Source organism: Felis catus, chromosome E1 (genome assembly GCF_018350175.1).
Source record: "Felis catus isolate Fca126 chromosome E1, F.catus_Fca126_mat1.0, whole genome shotgun sequence".
Lineage (NCBI taxonomy): Eukaryota > Metazoa > Chordata > Mammalia > Carnivora > Felidae > Felis > Felis catus.
The window spans coordinates 26,475,068-26,499,633 of NC_058381.1; the positions used below are offsets into that span (position 1 = coordinate 26,475,068).

At 35.3% G+C, this 24,566-nt stretch overlaps 1 protein-coding gene and 1 long non-coding RNA gene across 2 annotated transcripts in view; one reads left to right on the forward strand and one right to left on the reverse strand.

Annotated features, from left to right (window-relative positions):
- On the forward strand, positions 1-24,122 carry LOC123381859. Its single transcript, XR_006589351.1, has 3 exons — positions 1-3,125; positions 8,689-8,732; positions 23,631-24,122. It is a non-coding gene; the product is annotated as an uncharacterized LOC123381859 (long non-coding RNA).
- BRIP1 (BRCA1 interacting helicase 1) overlaps positions 1-24,566 on the reverse strand; it is a 207,437-nt gene that overhangs the window by 47,004 nt on the left and 135,867 nt on the right. Inside the window, 2 exon segments of the mRNA XM_019817574.3 lie at positions 22,408-22,529; positions 23,522-23,681. Coding sequence (XP_019673133.3) covers positions 22,408-22,529; positions 23,522-23,681 — 282 coding nt within the window.

Here is a 24,566-nt window from a genome sequence, read left to right on the forward strand (position 1 = left end):
ATAAAAAGAAAAAATTGTCTTGGGGAAACACATTTCATTAGGGAAAGCAAGGTTAAGGGTTTAGAAAAGGTAGGAAGATCGTATACCGCATTATAATGACATCAGAATCTATTTCACTGTACACTTAGGGATTATCAGGCATGAAAATCAATGCCCAATTTAAAATGACATAAAGCATATGTGAAAAAGTCAGTTTCTCCTGCCAGCAAATAGCCTAAATGTTAAGTAAACCAAAGGCTGGAAGGGATTAGTTGAAATGTCAAAAGACAACCTTTTACTTTTACCTGCTCATCCTTATAAATGCATTCTCATCCCTCAGGCATGATTTCCAAACAAATAGTTTCAATGTGCAGCAGCAAAAGGCCCATGGCAAGCTCTGCCATCTTGTAACTGTCAAAGAGATTAGTCTTTGATCTATTTGGGAGGTCATGTCCACATTCACATTAGCAATACAGTCTAATAACATTATACCTGTTGACCAATCCTTCTTTAATGCCTAACGAGACAGACATTTTATATTATGGAAGTTAACTGTGAATGTTTTTTCTAAGTTTTGACAGAAAGTAAACACTATAAACTAAGCTGAAGTGTGGTTTGGAAAGATGATCTTGTAGACCAGTTAACATTACTTTTCAAATACATTTTACAAGGCTTTCCCAAAATAGAAAGCTATATTTAATTGTACACTCTAGAAGAGTTTAAACCACTTGGTCCCCACCCCCAATAAATTAGTATATGTGTAATTCTGGAGGGGTGTGTAAACAGCAGAGAGAAATCAAACTATTTTATCAAAGGTTGCAAACTGAGGGCCCAAACTTACGTTTCATGTGGCTCTTACCGTAGCTTAAAATAATTTGAACTATTTGCCAACCTTCAACTAGCTCACTCATTTAAATAACCTGTTTAACTCCTTTAGTGGCTTGAGTCTGCAACCCATTGGTTCAGATGCTGCACTGATTTTTTTTTTCCCATAATGAGTTTAAGTTCACAGAAAATGAAAAAAAAAAAAAAAACAACCCTTAATATAGTAGTTTCTGGGCAACTAAAAATATCTGTGCATCAAAAGCTAACCTGATGTAAGCAAAGAGGAGATCCTGAATAGCAGACACAGATAATCAAGACTGAGGTGACACTTAGAGAATTATGTAAAAATACCCAGATAACTATTGTCAAGCAGAAGTTAAATGGTTCTGGATTCTGATTTTACTATTACACTATAATATACTTGAGATCAAACAGTAAGTTTCTCAAGTCCTTTAATGACTCAGTTTTATTGGAGACAGTATACGTACTACACTACTGAATGGGTACAGAATGTATAAAATAACCAAAAGGATTATACTGTATATGTCAACAAGAAATTTAAGTCACACTTTTGAACACTAGATTATTTTTTCAACTTAGTCAAACCCAACAGTGTGGCCATAAGTAGCTCTGCATGATGAGAGTATCATTTTACACATAGCTTCTGAAGAAATAAGTGGTGTGATAAATATGAACTGGAATTATAAATGCATCTCCTCAGTTTACTGCCTCATACAAAAGACCGGGGAATTTATCCCAATTCATATGAATATATATTATGATTTCAGTATTAAATGCTTTTCTAAAAGCAATCACTATAGGCAGAATGTATTTTTTTCTCATATGTAAGCTTTAAAACAGAAGTTCAAGCCTCAAAATAAGACTGACAACAATCAGCTAAACTTATTATTAAAAATATTTTAAAACTTTGCTTCAAAAAAATAAACACATTTGTCCAGCAAACACTCAAGATGCATAGTTTTATCTTTCGCCAAGGTAAAGGACCTAAAACATAAACATTTATAGCAAACCAAATCTGGAGACAGAGACTGCGCATTAGAGACATTTACTGCTTTATATCATCACAGTATAAACACTTTTTATCAGGGTATCACAATATAAATTCCAATGGTTAGAGTTCTAAACTCAGCATAAGATCTTGTATGTAAAATAATTTAGCTAGATAAAAGGAATATAGCTGGTTTTATTTCATCTGGCATATTTTCAAGATTTCTGAAACACCAAGTTAACCAAATATAGTATATATATTTTCTTAAAAGGGGAAAAAATGGATTTCTGCCAAGACTTAAGAAGCCAGGCTCCCTTTTAGAGTTAAAAAAAAAAAATACACACAAAAAACCACATACACATTAGAGATGGTTTTCAATTGTTACTTACTTTCCTTGTTACAATAGGAATTGACCACAATAATCTACTAAGAAATAAGAATCAAGACATAGTAACAGACACAGTATCAGTAACATAACTTATTTCACAGATGCTTTAAGGCTGCTTTGGGTAACACACTTTGTACAGAAAAAATCTATATTGAACTCTGTGTTATAAATTATCATTGTTAAAAAAAATGGCCTAGAAATTTCAAATATAAGAAAAAAACATTCTCCTCAAACTAGGCATCTCTTATTCTCGACATATTCAACATATTTTACCTCAACTAGTTATAATAATTTAGCTACCATCCAGAATAGCTTATTGGTAACTCAGCAACATCTAAGTAATTCTGAATAATGCAAAAACATTCTGTCAGTATGGTGCATTAGATCTTTGAGTTTTTTTATTACAAAAATAATTTTTCAAGATAAGATAATGAACCCAGAAAAAGAGCAGAAATTAATATTTTTCTATTAAAAGAAAAAAAAAAGACAGTTAATATTTTAAAACATGTAAGAAACCTTAAGTTGAATACACTCATTCTATAAAGGGCAAAGTCAAAAAAAATTCTTTTAAATACTAAGTTTTGTGGCAATTTAGTTAGGCTACCCATACTAAAATATCATCTATATAAATCTAAAAATGCTTAAGTTATCATCTCTAGAAAAGGTCATATATATACATGCTATAGTAGGTTCTGAGGGAAGGAGGTATAATGGAAAAAATACACAGCTTGGATTCAAGGCTTTGACACTAATTAGTTGTATGACCTTGGGCGAGGCACAGTACCCCCTCAATTTAGCTTTCTTTCTTAGTTTCCTCCTTTGTAAGTAGAAGAAAACAAGAAAACATAAGAAAATAATTCCTGCCACACAGAGTTGAAGAAATAAATGACACACAAAACAGTAAAGCATCATCACATATTGGAGGTAAGTGGATTGGAGTCATTACATACCCCATTATTTCTAAAATCCAATGGTTTGGGTGGGCTTTACATTCTGTTATACTATATTGTTGCACGTATATGAAAGAAGTCACAGGTCTAATAGAGACAATGTGGGCCATCTCTTAGGCTGTTCACCTCAAATTAGGGCTTTAACACCTGGATCAACTCCCTATGAAGGCATTTAAACTGTTCTATTCAGTGTATAGGCACATTATCTTAGGTAACATAAAATAAATTTCTTCAGTTTATGACGTAGCTACTTTTTCATCAAATATCAATGAAAGTATGTACTTTGGCAGGACATAGAGAACAGCATTCAGTTTTGAAACACAATTTTTGCTAAATAATTTCTGCAATTGATCTTAAATTTTCTGACAAATTATAACACTAGTACTTTTTAATATGTTTCATAATATTCTTTATCACTTTGCAACCCATGAGCTGTATTTGAACTATATACATATAAAATACATTAGTGATATAATCTGTGGAATGAATGCATGACTGCTACTTTATTAGTCTGAATATTATCTCATTCACATATCTTACGATCTAGAGCTTCCCTCACTATGAATAAACTTGTCTAGCAATAACAACCAATAAAATGAAGTAATATCATACGTAAGAAAGCAATGTGAGGCTGTAAATGGAACTCCAGGCTCTTAAAGGAATAAGCTAATATTAAGAGGCTTTGATGGGGCACCTGGGTGGCTCAGTCGGTTCAGCGTCCAACTTCAGCTTAGGTCATGATCTCGCAGTTCGTGAGTTCAAGCCCTACATTGGGCTCTGTGCTGACAGTTCAGAGCCTGGACCCTGCTTCTGATTCTGTGTCTCCCTCTCTGCCCTTCCCCTGCTCATGCTCTCTCTCTCCGTCTCAAAAATAAACAAACATTAAAAAATTTTTTTTTAATAAAAAAAAGGCTTTGTTAAGAGGAATGAGTAGTGCTGCATTCAGCAAGTGACAGAAACCTGCACCTACTCCTATGTATCTCTGGATGGCAAGATCTCTCATAGAAGAAGCTTGTAGATGCTAGAAAATGCAACACTAAGCACTTTGGCCCTGGGGTGGAGTGGGGTGGGAGAGGGGGTGCTGGATAAAAGTTTTATGGCAATGGCAGGCATAGAAAGTAGAAGGTAATCACAGTAAGAGGAGGCTCAGACTCAGATTTCACATGATTAAACACTGTGACATTTAAAAACAAACATGGTCACAAGAAAGTGTGCATGTAACAAAGATTATAGAAGTACTGAAAAATACTGCAATACACTTAAAACCTTGAAACTTATTACCTCCACAGCCTAACAAATGAATTACGATACTTTCTCCACCTAGATTTTTATTACATCCAAATTTATCTTTCAAATAGAAGTATATACTTGATTTTTTAGAACAATTATTACTTTCTACCTTTACAATATGATTGTTAGGAATATTTGATTTAGAGCTTCTCAAATGTGCTTGTAGAAGTGTGGGAATAAAGTATACGGGATCATAGATTTTATTTATTTATTTATTTATTTATTTATTTATTTATTTATTTATTTATTTATTTAAGTTTTTAAGTTTATTTATTTTTGAGAGAGACAGAGACAGCGGGAGTGAGGGAGGGGCAGAGAGAGAGGGGGAGGGAGAGAGAGAATCCTAAGCAGGCTCCACACCATCAGCATGGAGCCTGATGTGGGGCTAGAACCCACGAAACCATGAGATCATGACCTGAGCCGAAATCAAGAGTTGGACTTTTAACTGACTGAGCCACCCAGGCGCCCCTGGGATCACAACATTTTAAAATCCCATACTTAATCTTACAAAGTAATGAAGACTTCTAGTTTCAGAAAGGAAAAAAGAAAGACATAAAAACTTCTCCAAACTTAAAAGACAAATAAGAGAAACAATCTTCATCTTCAATTAAACTAAGAGACATCTGCAAACTCAAAACCTGATACATGAATGTGAAAAGCAGATGGACAAAAGGTGTATGACTGAGCAGAGAGGTGAAAGTTCAAACCAAAGTACCCACAGAGCTACTGATGGGAAATAAGCCAGTTAGGCCAGCAGGAGTCCAAAAAATCTCAGGAAATGAAAGTATAGATAAACCGCCAGAGGACTGTACTATGAAGAGGAAAACATTTAGGAAGATTTGAGACTCAGGAAACTTAGGATCCAACACAGAAGATAGGCAAATCAAATTCCCAGGATGACAGCAAAAGGAAATCTCAGGAATCTGGCAGTTAAGTGGGCTAAAGAACAACTTGGTCTTGCTTCATTGAAGTAGGAGATCAGGAGGCTCCAGGAGCAATGTCTTCAGAGGGAAAAAAAGGACTGACCTATTATCTCACAGATCTGATAGGAAAACTGTATTGAGACGTGTTGCATATATTCATTGAAGGGTGACCCAAAATTAATTTAAAGATCTTTTTTTTTTTTTTTTAAATTTTTTTTTCAGCGTTTATTTATTTTTGGGACAGAGAGAGACAAAGCATGAACGGGCGAGGGGCAGAGAGAGAGGGAGACACAGAAACGGAAACGGAAACAGGCTCCAGGCTCTGAGCCACCAGCCCAGAGCCCGACGCGGGGCTCGAACTCACAGACCGTGAGATCGTGACCTGGCTGAAGTCGGACGCTTAACCGACTACGCCACCCAGGCGCCCCTAATTTAAAGATCTTTTAGGGGCACCTAGGTGGCTCAGTTGGTTAAGATTGAGCCCCACATGGGTCTCTGCGCTGACAGAACTGAGCCTTCTTTGGATTCTCTTTTTCCCTCTCTGCCCCTCCCCTGCTCATGCTCTCTCTGTCTCTCTCAAAATAAATAAATAAACTTAAAAAAAAAAAAAAACCCAAAACACCCAAAACAAAGATCTTTTGAAAAGGAAAAAAGGACAGAGGGCATTATTAATAGGAAGATAAAAAGTTCAAGAAAGGAAGGAAATTATTTGACTACAATGATCAATATTTTCATAGTCATGATGTGAATATTGATTATGGATTTAATTTTTAAAATGTGATGTAACTATGTTAGGAGGAAAAAGAAGGAAAAGGTATACAGTAAGCTAAAATCCTTATCTCAATATAGCAAATAAATACTTAGGTCTAAAACTGATTAAATAAAGATAAAATATGGAGTAAATACCAGACAAAAATAGCTAAAAGAAGCAAAATTTGCTGCCTCTCAGAAGCAAGGGCTGGGAATGGGGCAGAAGCCAAGATATTGTTAATATAAGAAACAACTGTATTTTGTATAAATTAGGCTCTTAGTAAAAGCTTTATTAAACTTTTTTCAACTTGATAAAAAATAATTAAAAGATAAACAGATTGCTCATTTTAATTCATGACACACACCCATATGTCTCTCTCTCTCTCTCTATATATATATTTATATATATCACACACAAATATTTTTAGAGAGAGACAGCATGAGCAGGGTAGAGGGGCAGAGGGGAAGAGAGAGAGAGAGAAAATCTTGAGCATTTACTGTGCTCAGCACCCTATGCAGGGCTCAATCCCATGACCCAGGGATCGTGACCTGAGCCAAAGTCGAGTCAGATGCTCACTTGACTTAATTACCCAGCTGCTCCTATGCCTTATTATATAAAGCATTGGTGCTCAACTGACATTGATTTTGTCTACCAAAAGATTTTGGCAATGTCTACAGACATTTTTGGTTGTCACAACTAGTGAGGAGAGAAGGGTCTGCTACTGGCATCTATAGGTAAAGGCCAGAGACGCTGCCAAACATCCTATAATGCACAGAACATTGCTCACAACAAGGGGATTTGATTAAGTAAATATAAATAGGTCAAAATCCACTGCAACAAAAAAATTCTACTCTAAAGAAAAAGAAAACTCTCAGAGAAGTTAAAAGTCAATTCCACCACTTCCCTTGAGGTCAGTGGTGCTGATTATGCTCTAGGCCACTGGAAGTAATGTGTCAATCAACCTCATAAGTTCCCAGGGTGATAATATCACTTTTAAAGCCTTCAACCTACTATGAGAACAAAAGTAAAATACAAAAGTCAATAAAGTTCTTGTTCTTGCCAACAAGATGCACATAAGAAAATATAATTTCAAAAATTTTCATAAACCAAAAGTTTTTATTTGTTAAATATCCAAAGCTTTACTTTGTAGCTATATTCAGGCATGGCTTTTTATCTGCCCCCCCCCACCCCCCACCGAATTAGAATGACATGATTATTGGGAGAAAAAGAAGGAAAAAGGCTAATGAAAACTGCTTGAAATTTTGTGATTTTAAATGTTTCTTCCCCTGATCCCAAAACATTCCTTTAAGAAATATGGGAATTTTTTAATTTAAAAATTAAAAATACCTTGGCCATTTATTTTTGTGTTTTTATGCTTGTTTGTTTTTAAAAAAGGATGGGAACAAGGGTTTGGTTATCTCAGTTTTCACTGTCCATGGCAAATTACAAGTTGTCAACCCACATGGAATAATTAGATTTAAACTAGATTCTAATTTTGTTATTTCAAAGTGCACTTAAAACCTACTTTAATAATACTTTTGGCCAAACTATCTTGAAAAAAAAAAGCGTTCTAAGGAGGAAAAAAATGTTTAAGTAATTGAGGATAAACTCATTCTAGACCTTCAGAGGTGACATGGTTTTTCTTCCATATCTGTGCTTTGGTCTAAGTGTTTCCAAAAATTCCGACAGCAAATTGTTGGACTCCTAAATGTTGGGAGTTTAGTATTACAGCCCTTTAAGTTTATATACATAGCCATTTCCCCTGGGTAACCACATGTTATTATTGGGGCTAGATCCAGGTGGGTTTCTGTATCAGATGCTACACTATAACTAAAAATCCACTACACTCTGACCTCAGGCTCTATTCCCAGATCTGGTTTCCCACAGGACAGCTTAGAATTTCCCTTGGCTTAGAATAGTCTCAAATCCTTAAAATGGCATACAGAGTCCTAAATGATTTGGCTCCTTAATATCTCTCCCAGTCTCTATTCACATGCCATTCTCCCCCACTCTCCACCTCAGCCTCTTTCAATTCCTGGAAACTGCTTATCCTCTTTCACACCTTTAGAGCCTTAGCATAGGCCATTCTTTCTGCTGAGAATACTCTTACCCATTCTGTTCATCTATATAAGTCTTAGCCTTCTAGGACAGTATTTAAGTGTCAGCCTAAATATCACTTCCTCAGGAAGTCTTTCTTTACCCACAAACACTAGGTCAGGATCCTGTTATACATTCTCATAGTTCTTGTGACTTTTTCTTACAGCCTTTATCACAACTGTAATTAACTTCATTACTTTAATGTCACTATTCCTTGCTAGACTGTAAGTTACATGAGCCAGAGGGCTATAATCTGTATAGTGGTTCACTGTGCCACCAGTCTATTAGAGTACTTGGTACTCTTGGCAGATATTTAAAAAAATGGTTGTTTTGGTATTCTGAATAGTCTTAACGATATTAATAGTCTTATTGTAATCTGACCTTTGGTGAAGCCATTCCACTTTATCAAATGTTTGTATGCTTCAATATCATTGTAGACAAGATTCAAATCTCATCTCTGTCTCCATCTATTTTAGGCAAATCTAAGTAAATGGATATCTGGATGAGAGGTGAAAGAAAGGTATTCCTTAATTTTACTTTCTCTAAGCATTTGAACACTCAGATTCAATCCCACCAAACGCCTTAATACATTCATGTCCTTCACTAAAGATTTTAGTAGTATAGAGATAGCATCATGTTCATTTAAAAAATTTTTTTAAGGTTTATTTATTTTTGAGAGAGAGACAGAGTGTGAGTGGGGTAGGAGCAGAGAGAGAGGGAGACACAGAACCTGAAGCAGCTCCAGGCTCTGAGCTGTCAGCACAGAGCCCGATGCAGGGCTCGAACTCATGAACCGTGAGATCATGACCTGAGCCGAAGTCGGACACTTACCGACTAAGCCACCCAGGTACCCCAGCATCACATTCATTTTTATACCTACTGTATCTAGTACAAATCAGGCTCTTAGTAGAAACTTATTACATGAATGAATACATGAATGCTACAATACTCAAGATCATCAGCACAATTATGGAAGTGATACAAAAGGAATAGATAAACCTACTTAAAATTAAGAATAGTTTCTGTTTCCGAAATTGTTTGTCTTGATATACTATAGTCCTTTACATTCCTGCCTTCATTCATCTACTGATGAATATACACACTGCTGCCAAAGGAACAAGGAATAATGAAGAATCAACAACAATCTCCTTAAAAAGAAATGTCAGATTTAAGAATTTATATATTGCTATCATCTAATAATACTTTGATACTTGAGGTGGCTCAGTCCGACTCATGCTTGCTCTCTCTCTCTCTCTCTCTCTCTCTCTCTCTCTCACAAAAAATAAACATTAAAAAAATTTTTTTTAATTAGAAAAAAGTACTTTGACACTTGAAAACACTGGTTGAATGTGGTTTAATGTGCACTGTTTTATTAAAGCTGGTATCTTTTCAAAAATGTTTATTTTTGAGAGAGAGAGAGAGAGTGTGAGCAGGGGAGGGGCAGAGACATAGGGGCAAAGGATGCAAAGCGGGCTCTGTGCTGACAGCAGAGAGCCCAATGCAGGGCTGGAACTCACAAACCATGAGATCGCAACCTGAGCTGAAGTTGGACTTAACTGACTTAGCCACCCAGGCACCCCAATGGTGTTATCTTCTGGGGGCATGCAAAGGCTAACAAGCCCTTTTCTGAGGTTTACAAAATGCCAAGGATGCATGGAAGTCCATAAATTTATACATGTTTGTTATAAAGTCAATAACTAATTTAACATGCCTATATTTTTCAATTATGAGTATAACTTTTAAAAATTGATTAAAATAATATATTCATATAGTTCAGTACCTTCAGAGCTAAGAGAAGTTTGCTAAAAAAAAAAAATAGTTACTGTATGTCAAAACTAAGATAACTAATCAGATCATCCTCTGAATTGTAAATAGTTTCCAAATAAAATCAATTTAATAACTCAACATACTATATTAATAAAGAAAAATAATAAGCATATAAAATTTATCATCTTAAGTTATTTCAATTGCTATAAGAGCACTTCTGAAATTGAATGTTACCATCAAATTTTATGAAACCAATTATAAAAATCTAAAATACCATTTGAACATTTTTAAAGTATAAAATTTTTTTTGTCATATTCTGTGGTTTTATGAATTTTCCACAGGGGAGTTAAAGGCACAATATCCACGAAAAAAAAATTTCTATGTACTACCAAACTATGTTAAGGAATATAAATAAAATTTAATTTTAAAATCTAAATATTGTACCTTATAATGTCTCACAAATTATGAATATGCCATCAATTTGAGATGTAGATGTCTGAATTAGAAAGTTGAAGGTTTTTGTAGCTTTTAGATCATACTAATTGGCCAAAGGATTTGCTTTAGATATCCATTAAATGGCAGCCTTGTTATACTGTGACTGAACTGCATTAAAAAAACTTTTCTTTCAGTTATACTTTTCCACCGACATCTAATCATATAAAGGCCTTGGTTCACTTTCCTGCCCCTCAAATACTATGGTTTAGTGCACAGAAAGTTTTCTTTTTAACTATTACACGATTAAGTATGTCCTTATAGAATGATCAGAAGCATCTGGGAAAGGTGGAAGTGAAAAAAACCCTCACTGGGAAAGTTAGCTTAATGCTTGCCCTTCAGAGTGGCCCATTATCAACATTTCATAGTGGGTTTCTTTATTTTCAGGTCCCTGAGGTATGTGCAATAAATTATGACTTGAACTAAACAAGTCACACTTGGCTCCAAAATGAAATTTTCCTACCTCTACTTTCTAGTCCCCAAGGTGGGAAGAGGAAATCCTGGTCACAGCCAAAGAAGTCATATTTTTGGCTCTAACATACATTTTCCTGCTTCTCTAAAAGCCAAACTCTGCAACTGAGACTGTAAGAGTCTTAAGTTAGTATTTTAAACTGTATTTTCATTTTTATTTCCATAATCTGTGTCTCAAATTTAAGAAAAAAATTTTAGTATCATAAAATTAATGTCATTGCTCTTTTTCCCACTCAAATCACTTTTCTAACTCACTGATCTTAATCTTCTAAAATATGAATTCAAATGAAACAATGAAGAAAATAATGTAGAAATAGATTGTTTCATTTCCAGAAGCTGTAATATTTAAGGTTTTCAATATAAACAGCTTCCACTTATTTCTGTGTGATAGACTGAGTATTAATATAAAAGTCCTATTAATAAAGTCCTAAGTTACAGTCTAGTAAGTAATTTGAAGCACTATTTTAGTTTTGGAAGAGCCATTTATGGAAATCATTTAGTTCATCATCTCATTTTACCAAAAACAAGAATATGGCAAACATACCATAAGGTGATTCAGAGAGTTGTGTCTTATATAATCTTCTCACCTTAAGTATGAGCAGAACCCGTGACTTGCTTCTTATCTATCTTGTTGACCTTGTGAAGAAGTTAACTGCCATGTGGTGAGAGGGCTTGTGAGAAGGCCACAGGGGAAGGAACTCTGCATAGCCTGAGATGAGAGTTACCCCTGGTTGGATCAGTCCTACAACTGTAAGGAACTGAATTCTGCCAACATCCTGGATGAGCTTGGAAGAAGACCCCAAGGTCCAGATAAGAACACAACCCAGCCAACATTTTGGCTGCAGCCTGTGGAAGCCTGAAGAGAGAAGCTGGTTAAGCCATACCTACATGCCTGCCCTACAGAAACTGTGACATTTAAGAAATGTGTATTGTTTTAAGCTATGTGATCATACTAATGCAGCAACAGAAAAATAATATATAGAGTGACAATCAGTATAACCAATATAAGACACCCCCTTCATTTATTATGTTCTACTATGTATTAGTATAAAATGGTACTGGGATTGAGCATTTTCTTCTGTAACTCCTTTAATGACTGTAACAACACACCATATTGCCTCATTTAAGTCATATTAATGTTCACTAATGTCCTATTATCATCTAATAATGATTACTATCATTACCATGTTTTAATTAAAGTATATAGAACTGGAGGATTTTTTTAAAGTTTACTTATTTAGAGGGGTGCCTGGGTGGCTCAGTTGAGTATCCGACTTCAGCTCAGGTCATGATCTCACGGTTCGTGAATTCAAGTCTCGCATCAGGCTCTGTGCTGACAGCTCAGGGCCTGGAGCCTGCTTCAGATTCTGTCTCCCTCTCTCTCTCCTCCTCCTCTGCTCACACTCTGTCTCTCTCTCAAAAATAAATAAAGATTAAAAAAAATTTTTTTAAGATTTTTGAGAGAGAGAGAGAGAGAGCGTGTGCACGTGCACACGTACAGGAAAGAGGCAGAGACAGAAAAAGAGAGAGAATCCCAAGCAGGCTCCATGCTATCAGTGCACAGCCCAAAGTGGGGCTTGAACCCATGAACCATGAGATGAACTGAGCCAAAACCAAGAGTTGGATGTTCCATTGACTGAGCCACCCATGCGCCTTAGGATTGTTGTTTTTAAATAACAGTGTCAAGTAAAACAAACAACAAAACTAAATACTATTTTAATAACTTATATCAAATAGAAATAGACACCTCAGAGATATTATGGGTTTGATTCCAGACCACTGTGATAAAGCAAATATGAAAATAAAATGAGTCAAGTGAATTTTCATTTCTCAGTACATATAAAAGTTATGTTTACACTATACTGTAGTCTATTAAGGGTGCAATAGCATTAGGTCTTAAAAAAAAAAAAAACAACATAAATGCCTTAATTGCTAAAAGTGCTAATCATCGTCTCAGTGAGTCAAAATCTTTCTGCTGGTGGGGTTCCTCCCTCAGTGTTGACGGCTGCTGACTGACCAGGGTAGTGGTTGCCTAAGGCTGGGGTGGCTATGGCAATTTCTTAAAATATGACAACAATGAAGTCTGTCATATTGATTGACTCTTGCTTTCATGAACTCTCTCTATAGCACATGGTGCTGTTTAATAGCATTTTACCCACAGTGAAATTTCTTTCAAAATTGGGAATCCATTCTCTCAAACCCTGCCACTTCTTTACCAAGTTAATGTAATATTCTAAACCTTTTGCTGTCACTTCAACAATCTTCACAGCATCTTCACTAGGAGATTACATCGCTCATCCATAAGAAGCAATTCCTTTTCCATTAAATTCTTATCATGAGATTGCAGGAATTCAGTCACATCCTCAGGTTCTACTTCTAACGCTAGTTCGCTTAGATTTTCTACCACATTTCCAGTGAAGTCTTTTTTATAATTTTTTTTAAAAAAAATTAATGTTTATTTTTGACATAGAGAGGGAGAGAGAGAGAGTGTGGGGGGGGGAGGGGAGGGGGAAGAGACAGAAGAGAGGTGGGGACACAGAATCTGAAGCAGGCTCCAGACTCTGAGCTGTCAGCATAGAGTCTGATGTGGGGCTTGAACTCATGAACTGCGAGATCATGACCTGAGCTGAAGTTGGGTGTCCAACCGACTGAGTCACCTAGGCACCCCTCCACTGAAGTCTTGAGTCCCTCAAAGTCATCTCTGAGGGCTGGAATCAATTCCTTCCAAACTCCTGTTAATGCTGATATTTTGACCTCTTCCCATGAATCATGAATGTTCTTATTGGCATCTATAATAATGAATCCTTTCCAGAAGGTTTTCAGTTGACTTGCCCAGATCCATTAGAGGAAATCCCTATCAATGGCAGTTATTGCCTTATAAAAATGTATTTCTTAAATAGTAAGACTTGAAAGTCAAAATTACTCCTTGATCCATGAGTGCAGAATGAATGTGGTATTAGCAGGCATGAAAACAACATTAATCTCATTGCATTTCTCCATCAGAGCTCTTGGGTGTCCAGGTGCATTGTCAATGAGCAGTCATATTTTGAAAGTAATCTTTTTTTTTTCTTTTTTTCTGATTAGTAGGTCTCAGGAGTGGGCTTAAAATATTCAGTAAACCATGTTGTAAATAGATGTGTTGTCATCCAAGCTTTGTTGCTCCATTTATAGAGCACAAGCAGAGTAGACTGAAGATAATTCTTATGGGCCCCAAGATTTTTGGAATGGGAAATGAGCACTGGCTTCAGCTTCAAGTCACCAGTTGCATTAGCCACTAAGAAAAGTCAGCCCATCCTTTGAAGCTTTGAAGCCAGGAATTGACTTCTCTTTTCTAGATGTTCCAATACAAGGTGGCCTCTTTTTCCAGTATAAGGTTGTTTCATCTACACTGAAAACCTGTTGTTCAGTGTAGCCACCTTGATTAATTATCTTTGCTAGATTTTCTGGATAATTTGCTGCTTCTACATGAGCACTTGCTGCTTCACCATGCACTCTGATATTATGAAGATGTCTTCATGAACCAACCTCTGCTAGCTTCAAACTTTTCTTCCTCACCTCTCTCATCCTTCATAGAATTAAAGATAATTAAGGCCTTACTCTGGATTAGGCGTTGGCTTAAGAGAATGTTGTGGCTGGTTTGATCTTCTATCCAGACCAAAAAAACTTTCTCCATCAGCAACAAGGCTGTTTTGCTTATCATTTTTGTGTTCACTGGAGTAGCATTTTAAATTTCCTTCACGAACTTTTGCTTTGCATTCACAACTTGGCTAACTGTTTGACACAAGAGGCCTAGCTTTCAGCGTATCTCAGCCTTCGACATGCCTACCTCACCAAGCTTAATCATTTCTAGCTTTTGATTTAAAGTGAGACATGTGACACTTGAACACTTAGAGGTCACTGAAAGGTTATTAACTGTACCAATTTCAATATTGTGGTGTCTCAAGAAACAAGCCCAAGAAGAGGGGGAGAGATGGAGGAACAGCCAGTTAGTAGAGTAATCAAAACACATGATGAATGGATAAAGAAGATGTGGCATATATGTGTATATGATGGAATATTACTCAGCCAGCAAAAAGAATGAAATCTTGCCATCTGCAATATCATGGATGAAGCTAGAATGTATTATGGTAAGCAAAATAAGCTAATCAGAGAAAGACAAATACCATGTGATTTTACTCCTATGTGGAATTTAAGAAACAAAACAGATAAATATATGAGAAGCGGTGGGGAGAAGAGAGAAAAACCACAAGAGACTCTTAATGCTAGAGAACAAACTATGGGTTGACAGAGGGAGGTGGGCGGGAGATGGGCTAGGTGGGTGACGGGTACTAAGGAGGGCACTTGTGATGAGCACTGGGTGTTGTATGTGTGAATCACTGAATTCTACTCCTGAAACCAATATTGCACTGAATGTTAACAAACAAAAATTTAAACTAAAAGAAAAAAATTTAAAAAAGAGGTACGCCTGAATATTAATACATATTTAACTTTTAGTTCTATTCTAATTTATTTCAATCAATATATTGAATATACTTAATACTTAAATATAATAAATATATTTAAATATGTTTAAATATGAAACATGTTTAAATATGAATGCTTAAATATGAAAATATATGTATTCAAGACTTAAATATATTAAATGAGTTTATATTAAGTGTTAATTAAATCAACATTTATTGAACACTCACTACATTCCAATTATAGAGACAAAGATGTTTAAGAAATTATCCTAATCCTTGAAGTACACCATATAACAGATTACAAAGTGCATTTATAAACACTAAAATATAATATAATGAAGGCAATATAGTAGGAAGTACTTCAGTTTAGTTTAATACTTCCTACTATAGTAAAGGAAGTAATAAAGGGCACTGGTAAAGAGAACTGTGTAGTTAAACATACAAGCCAGTATTATTATACTTTTAGTTTGTAATTCTTTTTTTTCTACATGATTTAAAAGGCAAATGTGTAAAACAATAATTATAAATTATGTTAATGAGCATATGATGTATAAAAATGCAATCTATGACAGTAATGATATAAAACAGGAAGGACAGAGGTTAAGATGTTACTTGTAATCCCCAAGGTAATACTAATAACTAAACAATGTACACAAAAGAAAAGAAGGGGACCAAAATAGTACACAACAAAAAAAAAAACAACTAAATACAAAAAGGGGTAATACCGAAGCAACTGAGAAACAAAAAGCACAGAAAACAAATAGCTAAATAGTAGAACTAAGTACTTCCTTATCAGTAATTACTTTGTGAATAGATTAAACTCTCCAACAGAAAGGCAGAATTTGGCTGGATGAATTAAAAAAACTATATGGTGTCTATAAGTGACTCATTTCAGATATAAGGAAGCTGAACTCTTATCTTATGTCATATACAAAAATTTACGCAGGGCACCTAGGTGGCTTAGGCAGTTAATTGTCCAACTCTTGGTTTCGGCTAAGGTCATGATCTTATGGTTTGGTTTGTGGGATCCAGCCCAGCGTAGGCCTCTGCGCTGACAGTGCGAAGGCTGCTTGGGATTCCCCCCCCCTTCCCTCTCTCTCTCTCTCTCTCTCTCTCTCTCTCTCTCTCTGCCCCTCCCCTGCCCATACTCTCTCTCCCAAAATAAATAAACATTAAAAAAATTTTACTCAAATGGGATCACGTATCTAAATTTCAGAGTTCAAACTATGAAACTCTTTGAAGAAAACTGGGACAGATCTGCATGGCCTAGATTTGTCAAGTTTCCTAAATATGCCACCAAAAGCACAGGCAAAAACAAAAAAATGAAGTGACTTAATTATCAAAATTTTGTATTTCTTTTATATTTTGTTTATATTTGTACATATGTATATTTGTGTATGTATATGTTTATATTTTTATTCTTTTATATTTTATGTTTATAAATTATTTTTATTTAATATATAATATACAATATATAATATACTTAATTAATATATAATATATTTAATTATTAAATATATTTAATTTATAATTATAAATTTATAATTTATAAATTTAATTTATATATTTTTTCCTTTTTTTTTTTTTCAACATTTATTTATTTTTGGGACAGAGAGAGACAGAGCATGAACGGGGGAGGGGCAGAGAGAGAGGGAGACACAGAATCGGAAACAGGCTCCAGGCTCTGAGCCATCAGCCCAGAGCCTGACGCGGGGCTCGAACTCACGGACCGCGAGATCGTGACCTGGCTGAAGTCGGACGCTTAACCGACTGCGCCACCCAGGCGCCCCTATTTTTTTCCTTTTTTATCCGAAATAAATATCTTCAATAACTTGTTGGATCACTTACGAATTTTAAGAAATCACCCATTGGGAATGCAAGCTGGTGCAGCCACTCTGGAAAACAGTATGGAGGTTCCTCAAAAAACTAAAAATAGAACTAACCTACGACCCAGCAATTGTACTACTAGGCATTTATCCATGGGATACAGGTGTGCTGATTCGAAGGGACACATGCACCCCATGTTTATAGCAGTACTATCAACAATAGCCAAAGTATGGAAAGAGCCCAAATGTCCATCGATGGATGAATGGATAAAGAAGATATGGTGTGTGTGTATGTATGTGTATATATATATATATATATATATATATATATATACACATATATATGTATATATATATATATATATATATATATATATATATATATATATATACATACACACACAATGGAGTACTACTCGGCAATCCAAAAGAATGAAATCTTGCCATTTGCAACTATGTGGATGGAACTGGAGGGTATTATGCTAAGTGAAATTAGTCAGAGAAAGACAAAAATCATATGACTTCACACATATGAAGACTTTAAGAGACAAAACAGATGAACATAAGGAAAGGGAAACAAAAAGAATATAAAAAAAGGGAGGGGGACAAAACAGAAGAGACTCATAAATATGGAGAACAAACTGAGGGTTATGGGAGGGGGGATGGGCTAAATGGGTAAGGGGCACTAAGGAATCTACTCCTGAAATCATTGTTGCACTATATGCTAACTAATTTGGAATTAAATTTTAAAAATTAAAAAATGAAATTAAAAAAAAAAAAAACACGCTTCTTTCTATTTGATACAAGAAATATGGATCCCTGGTAGTAGAGATCAGAGAGAACTACCGAAGATGATTTGTGCTGATTTTTTATACATTTCGAGAATCATCAGTAAGCATAATTGCAACTACAGAGCAAAACGTGGTGTACTGAGCACTGATGTTACAAAGAACCTGGAATGTCATATTCTCTAGCCATTAAAATTTCCCAAATAATTACCATTCTTCAATATTCTATTTTTATTGCTTCATCCCTTCATTTAAAGTTTTATACTACTCTCTACCAATGCTCTACTAATACACCACCTTGCTTATAACTTGAAATGAACTTTTGAACAATTTTGAGTTACTGTAGCAGGTGTCAGTGAGGTGTCTGGTAAATATATCAATAACAGTTATTCAACAGCATTAACAGCATTAATTTCTGTCTTCAAAAATTATGTATTATATATTTTAAAATACAAACTTATGTATCTAAAATTATATAAATTTATGTATTTTTTTGGGTAACAAGGGTGTTACATGCCCACTGCAAAATAAGTAAGCAATATAGAATATATGAAGTTGAAGATTACTTTTCCATAGTTTCACTCCCAAGAGAGAATCATAGGTTTCGCTTTGATGTGTACTCTTTTGGATTTTTTAAAATACATATTCAAGATTTATACCATGCATTTTACAAAAAAATGTGTTCAGATTATACACATTTTGACCATTAAAAATCACTTATCAGTTATCATTCCTTGTCAGTATGTATAGATATAACTTACTATTTCCGCAAATGTGTGATAGTCAATAGACAACTGCTAGATTTTTAGCTAGATTTCGGTTGATAGGCAATTAGGTGGTTGCCAATTTTTTTATATGAAAACAAAAGTGCAATTAATACCTATAAACATATATCTTCCTACATTTGTACAACTATTTCTTCAGGAAAAATTCTTAAACATGGTGTATCTGATTCCAAAATTTATCAATAGCTTAATTCTGAAATTGACGTTTCTTTAAATAGATATTTCCAACTGCTCCCAATGGAGTGTGTTAACTTACACTTCCACCTTCTAAAATAGTCTATTTCCATCACTGGCATCATCACTCATTTCAATCTTTTCCAAGACAAATATCTCATTGTTTGAATTTGCATTTCTCTCTTGGGTCAAGAAGAACATCTTTTTTTCGTATGTTTCTGGTTATTTGCACTTTTTTCTGTGGATTATGTTTTATGACTTTTGTATTTTTCTTATTCCATTTAGTTATTTGATATTGATTTGTAGTACTTCTTGTAATTTATGGCAATTAACCTGTCAATCATATATATAGTAAATATTAATTCCAAGTTCCGAAAAAAAGAAATCACCCATAATGGTGTTCTGATTTATTTCAAGTATTCAGAAAATTTAGGTATCGATGGCTATATTCTGCTCACTTCCAAATGATAAAAGAACTTCCTAATTACTATAAACATTGTATACCTATACTCCTAAAGCTTATAAACATCAGTCTTTTGAATGGATGCCTTATAAATATTCTGTAGTTATTAAAACAAAAAAAAGCCAAAACTCCTTTTTGGAGTCTTGATTCTAAGCCCTTTGCCATATGTGATAGAAAATAACCACACCCCACCCCTTGCTCTAGACTTTGGGCTTAGTTAAGCACATGACATGCTTTGGGCAATAGGTTAGCAGATGTGATATAAGTAGGTATTTGAAAAGTATTTGCACAATCAAACCTGCCTTCTTCTATCTCTGACAAGGTATAAAACATGGTAAAATGTTCTGGCTAGTCTGCTGGGATACAAAGGATGAGATACATGTAGAGCAGAGCTGACCCAGTTGGGCCAAACCTACATTGGTGAAACCATAGCAGGTGACTAAGCCCAGCTGAAATCAGCAGAGCAGCCCAGCCAAGTTCACTCAGATCATTTACCACCCAGCTACCACCCCCACCAATTGATGTGTGACTCATAACAGATGGTTGTTTTAAGCCATTAAATTTTAGACTTGTTTGCTACATAAGAAGAACTGATCTAGACATAAGGCAGTAAGAAATACACTTCCCTTACATCTGGTATTGCCAATAAAGAATTTTCCTCTCTATCTGTCCCCTGTCCCTGCAGTTAGGACTACTCTTAGGTCTACTCCACTTGCCCCTTTCAGGAACTACTGGGGAAACTTCTTTAGAACCACCCTCCTCGTCCACACCCAGATTGCAGTGAAGCTTGTTGTTTTGCTGTTCTGTATAACTACAGTCAGTCGTTGTAATTCAGATAAGCAGAACTGTAACAAGCAAGACCATTACTAAGGAATGTCAGAGCAGGTTACCAGCTATCTTTTTTGTATGACAGAGTGAGACACTGCCTGAGAAAAAATAATGCTGAGGAAAGAGAGCAGTAAGAACTCAATACCAGTGCAAAACAATGCCCATAATCATAGTTGTTGGGAATGAGAGTAGAGAAAATATAAGGTAAATGTAATTTTGTTCACAAGTAACATTTTCTTTAAATGTAAATTTTTTTCAAAGAATGACATAATAAACATCTTTATTCTTGCCATATTTTCTTAAAACTTGTTTTCTACTAAAACAAATATAGGAAAAGTTAAAGTCCCTTTTGATAGCTACCCACACCATCATTCCTTTCTCTTCTCAGATGTAACACGATTGAGTTTGATGTGAATTAATCCCTTCAGGATTTGCTATTTTTGTGAGCATATTTTGTACAACCTAGTATCAGCCAAAAAGTTATCTTCTTTTATGGTCCTCAAGTACTCATACATAGGTCCAAGAAAGAGAGGAGATAATAAGCAAAAATTTAAAGAGCTAGTTTTGGGGAAAAAATATATATAAGACATTAGGAGAACGTGTGGTACAAAGAGGGGAAAGGGATTCTCTCCAATTTAACAAAGCGGCATTAGTGCAATGATATAGGGCCAAGGTAAAATGATAAGACATCAAAGAGAGACAGTAACACTGCCAATAGCAGTACCATCAGCAGCATTCAGCTTCAATGGAATGTGGCAATGAAAGCTGTTGATAGTGAACACAACGGTTTTCTTGACTGGATGTCAACTATTTCATCAGTAGTCAGAGGCAGCATTAACCATTTTAGGATAGGAGCTTTGGGCATGATTGTCAGCACTCTCAGTAAGAGTCACGGTACTTGAAGAAAGGTAGTGAAAGCCACCAAAGTTAGTGAAGGCTGAAAGGATTAGGTAACCTCCTAAGGACTTTTAGAAACTTTCAAGAAATCCAGAGGTTAGGGAAGAGTAGGAGCTAACCAGAGAAATACTGTTTATTACTGTTAATATTATATAATTCACAGTGTCTGCTGAAGTATTAATAAATGTAACTGTAAGGGAAAGAATTCTTGCTTTGGTATGAGACCCTAACAGACTGTACCCTAGGAAGAGGGATATAAATTATGCTCAGCTCAAAGGCCAGAAAACCTGAAGTCTGGGTCTCAGGTGGCTAGAACCTCCAAATTCCAGCAGGGAGTAAGAGAAAATCCTTCGTGATGGAAAATAACATCACCTTAGGCTTCAAGTTATTGCTGCAAATAATTTTTCAAATATAATGGTTAGCAATCAGTGATAATGAAGCAAAACTCCTGTTTCTGGCTTTGACAGAATAACCAGTTTGGGATCCCTCCTCCCACTGTAAGTAAAAGTAAAACTGGACAAAAGAGATAAAGCAACTGCTTTCAGGGAGTAGATATGAGGTAGCATAAGACTATAATCTCTGAGATAAGGGAAACCATTAGGTGAACTCCATGATTCTTAGCTCTCTTCCTGGGTATAATTTCCTGACAAAAGCACAGAGCACTGACATACAGGCAGAGTATGGTGGTCCTACTGAGCTGGGGTCCAAGAGATCAGATTTTGGAGCAGCTAAAATCACTGAAATCAGCAGGGCTGGGCATACCACTGAGAGAAGGGAGACAGAGAAAGTCCCCTAGAATTCCCTGGAGAGCCTTTGTAAGTCTGTGGCTAAGAGCTTGATAAAACACAAATTGCTAGGCTTCACCTATACAGTTTCTGATTGAGCTGTATATTTCTATCAAGTTCCCAGGTGATTCGGATACTCCTGATCCAAGATCACACTTTGAAAATCACTCTTATTGAGCACAAGACAATATAAGTCAAAAATAAAATAAATCCATATCTACCAAACCTTTCTCACTCATTCTGAGTCACCAAAGCATTTAAATATCTCAGGATATAAGAAAAACATATAATCAACTTTATGTAAAGATAAACAACTTCTGCATCTAAAACTAATATTACACTGTATGTTAACTAATACGAATTTAAGTAAAAACTACAAAAAAACAAAAACAAAAACAAAAAGAAAAAGATCAACAACCTCTGTGGTAAATAAAACTTAAGGCTTTGATGGCTTACCTGTAGATCTTTCACATTCGGAAAAGGAATCCCTATTGTTATGACAGCACGGGCATTGTCATCTGAGAAATCCAGACCCTCACTCACTTTACCACGACAAACTGCTACCAAGAGGGCTCCATCTTAAGCAAAAAAAAAATAAATATTTTAAAAAGTACATCTAAAATTCCTCAAAACTGCTTATTCTTGTCATTTTGAAAAGATCTAATTAAGTAATCATCATAGCAAATTTTAAAACATCAAAATAAAAAACTATGATGAAATAAAGTTTTAAAAGGGCCACAAAATTGCATTTCTGTGTAATATGGTACCAAACCAATTTACAAACTGTATCTCCCAGATAACTTCCACAGAAAAACCACATCAGAGTAGAATTAACTTGCAGATGAACTGAGAAATTTTAGGCACCAACTGTTTTATCTTCAAGAGTGTAACTGCGATCATTACTTTTACCACCAAAATGTAAAGGCCTCAGATTGATTTAAACAACTCTAGTTTGTACTATATATTATATTGAATCACTATTATATTGGAAAGCATTTAAAACATACATACAGAATACTCTGTATCATCTCATCATACTGACAATATTGACAATTATGTTACAGTATCTTTAAGATGGTGCACTATTCATAAGTTATTACTATCAGCTCTTTCTGTCAAACTTTTTATGGACATTCTCTAAACTTGAAATTAAGACTTCAGCTATGCTTTGAAAACTCAAATTTACCTTATGTAATAGAATGTAAGCATAAAGTACATTATTTATATCAAAATGCAGGACTCATTTGGCCACCAAGGTAGATATTTATGCATACTCCATCCATCCTCTTTCACAAAACATTTTAGGTAGTGTAGGGAAGACTATACTAAATGTCTTCCTAACCTGAATATATGCTGTTTTTCAAGTTCAACTGGCATCTCCAAAGAAAATATCCATAGGAGAACAATTCCAAATAAAAGAGTTTCTTCAGTTTATTTTCTTTTCACCCAGATTATAAAATATAACTTTTCTCTTAAGTGAAATTCATTTAAAAGGTAACAATTCTGACAGCATCAACTTCTTTATGATAAAAAATACTTTTTGATTGGCCATCAAATAATTTCCAATTACCTTTCTCTCCTTTGTATTTGATTGCATCATAGTACATCTGTAGTAATTCATCAAAATCAATTTTTTCTCCTGCCGGTGGTTCTACGATGACTGTTTTCACCAACTCTAGATTATGCCATAAACCAGTAGAGAGCCAACGTTCTTTTAACTTTTCTAATAACTGGAAAGGAAAAAGAAAAAAGAAATGAACGTTTTGTGTGTCCAACTGAACTTACCTTGGTTTGCTGAAAGAAAATGTGACTACAATGTGACTACGGCAAGTGAATTAATAACCTGTGTTTTACTTTTCCCATCTATAAAATGAGAAAAACAGTAATATGCCATAGTGTTGTTAGTGGGTTAAATTCATGAACTGATTTAGATAGCTTTGAATGCCTTGCACACTGTAAGAACTCCACAATCGTTAACTGCTACTGCTGCTGTTACCATTTCTATTACTACTAACATTACTTCCGCTGCTGCTGCTGCTACTTCTATGATTGCTATTTTGGGGTTTCAAAAACAGAAAAATGACTTCTGACAAAGTGGATAAATTTTAAGTTATCTCTTTAAAATTATTTTTTTAAAATATGAAATTTATTGTCAAATTGGTTTCCATACAACACCCAGTGCTCAACCCAACAGGTGCCCTCCTCAATGCCCATCACCCACTCCCCTCCTCCCCCCCCCACCCCCCCGCCCCGCATCAACCCTCAGTTTATTCTCAGTTTAAGAGTCTTTGGTTTGGTTCCCTCCCTAACTTTTTTCTTTTTCCTTCCCCTCCCCTATGGTCTTTTGTTAAGTTTCTCAGGATCTACCTAAGATCAAGTATAGTATCTGTTCTTATCAGTTTAAAATGATTTTTTAATGTTTATTTATTTTTGAGAGAGACAGAGAGACACAACATGAGCGGGGGAAGGGCACAGAGAGAGAGAGGGAGACACAGAATCCAAAGCAGACTCTAGGCTCTGAGCTGTCAGCAGGGTCTTGAGCTCATGAACTGCGAGATCATGACCTGAGCCGAAGTTGGACACTTAACCAACTGAGCCACTACCCAGGCACCCCT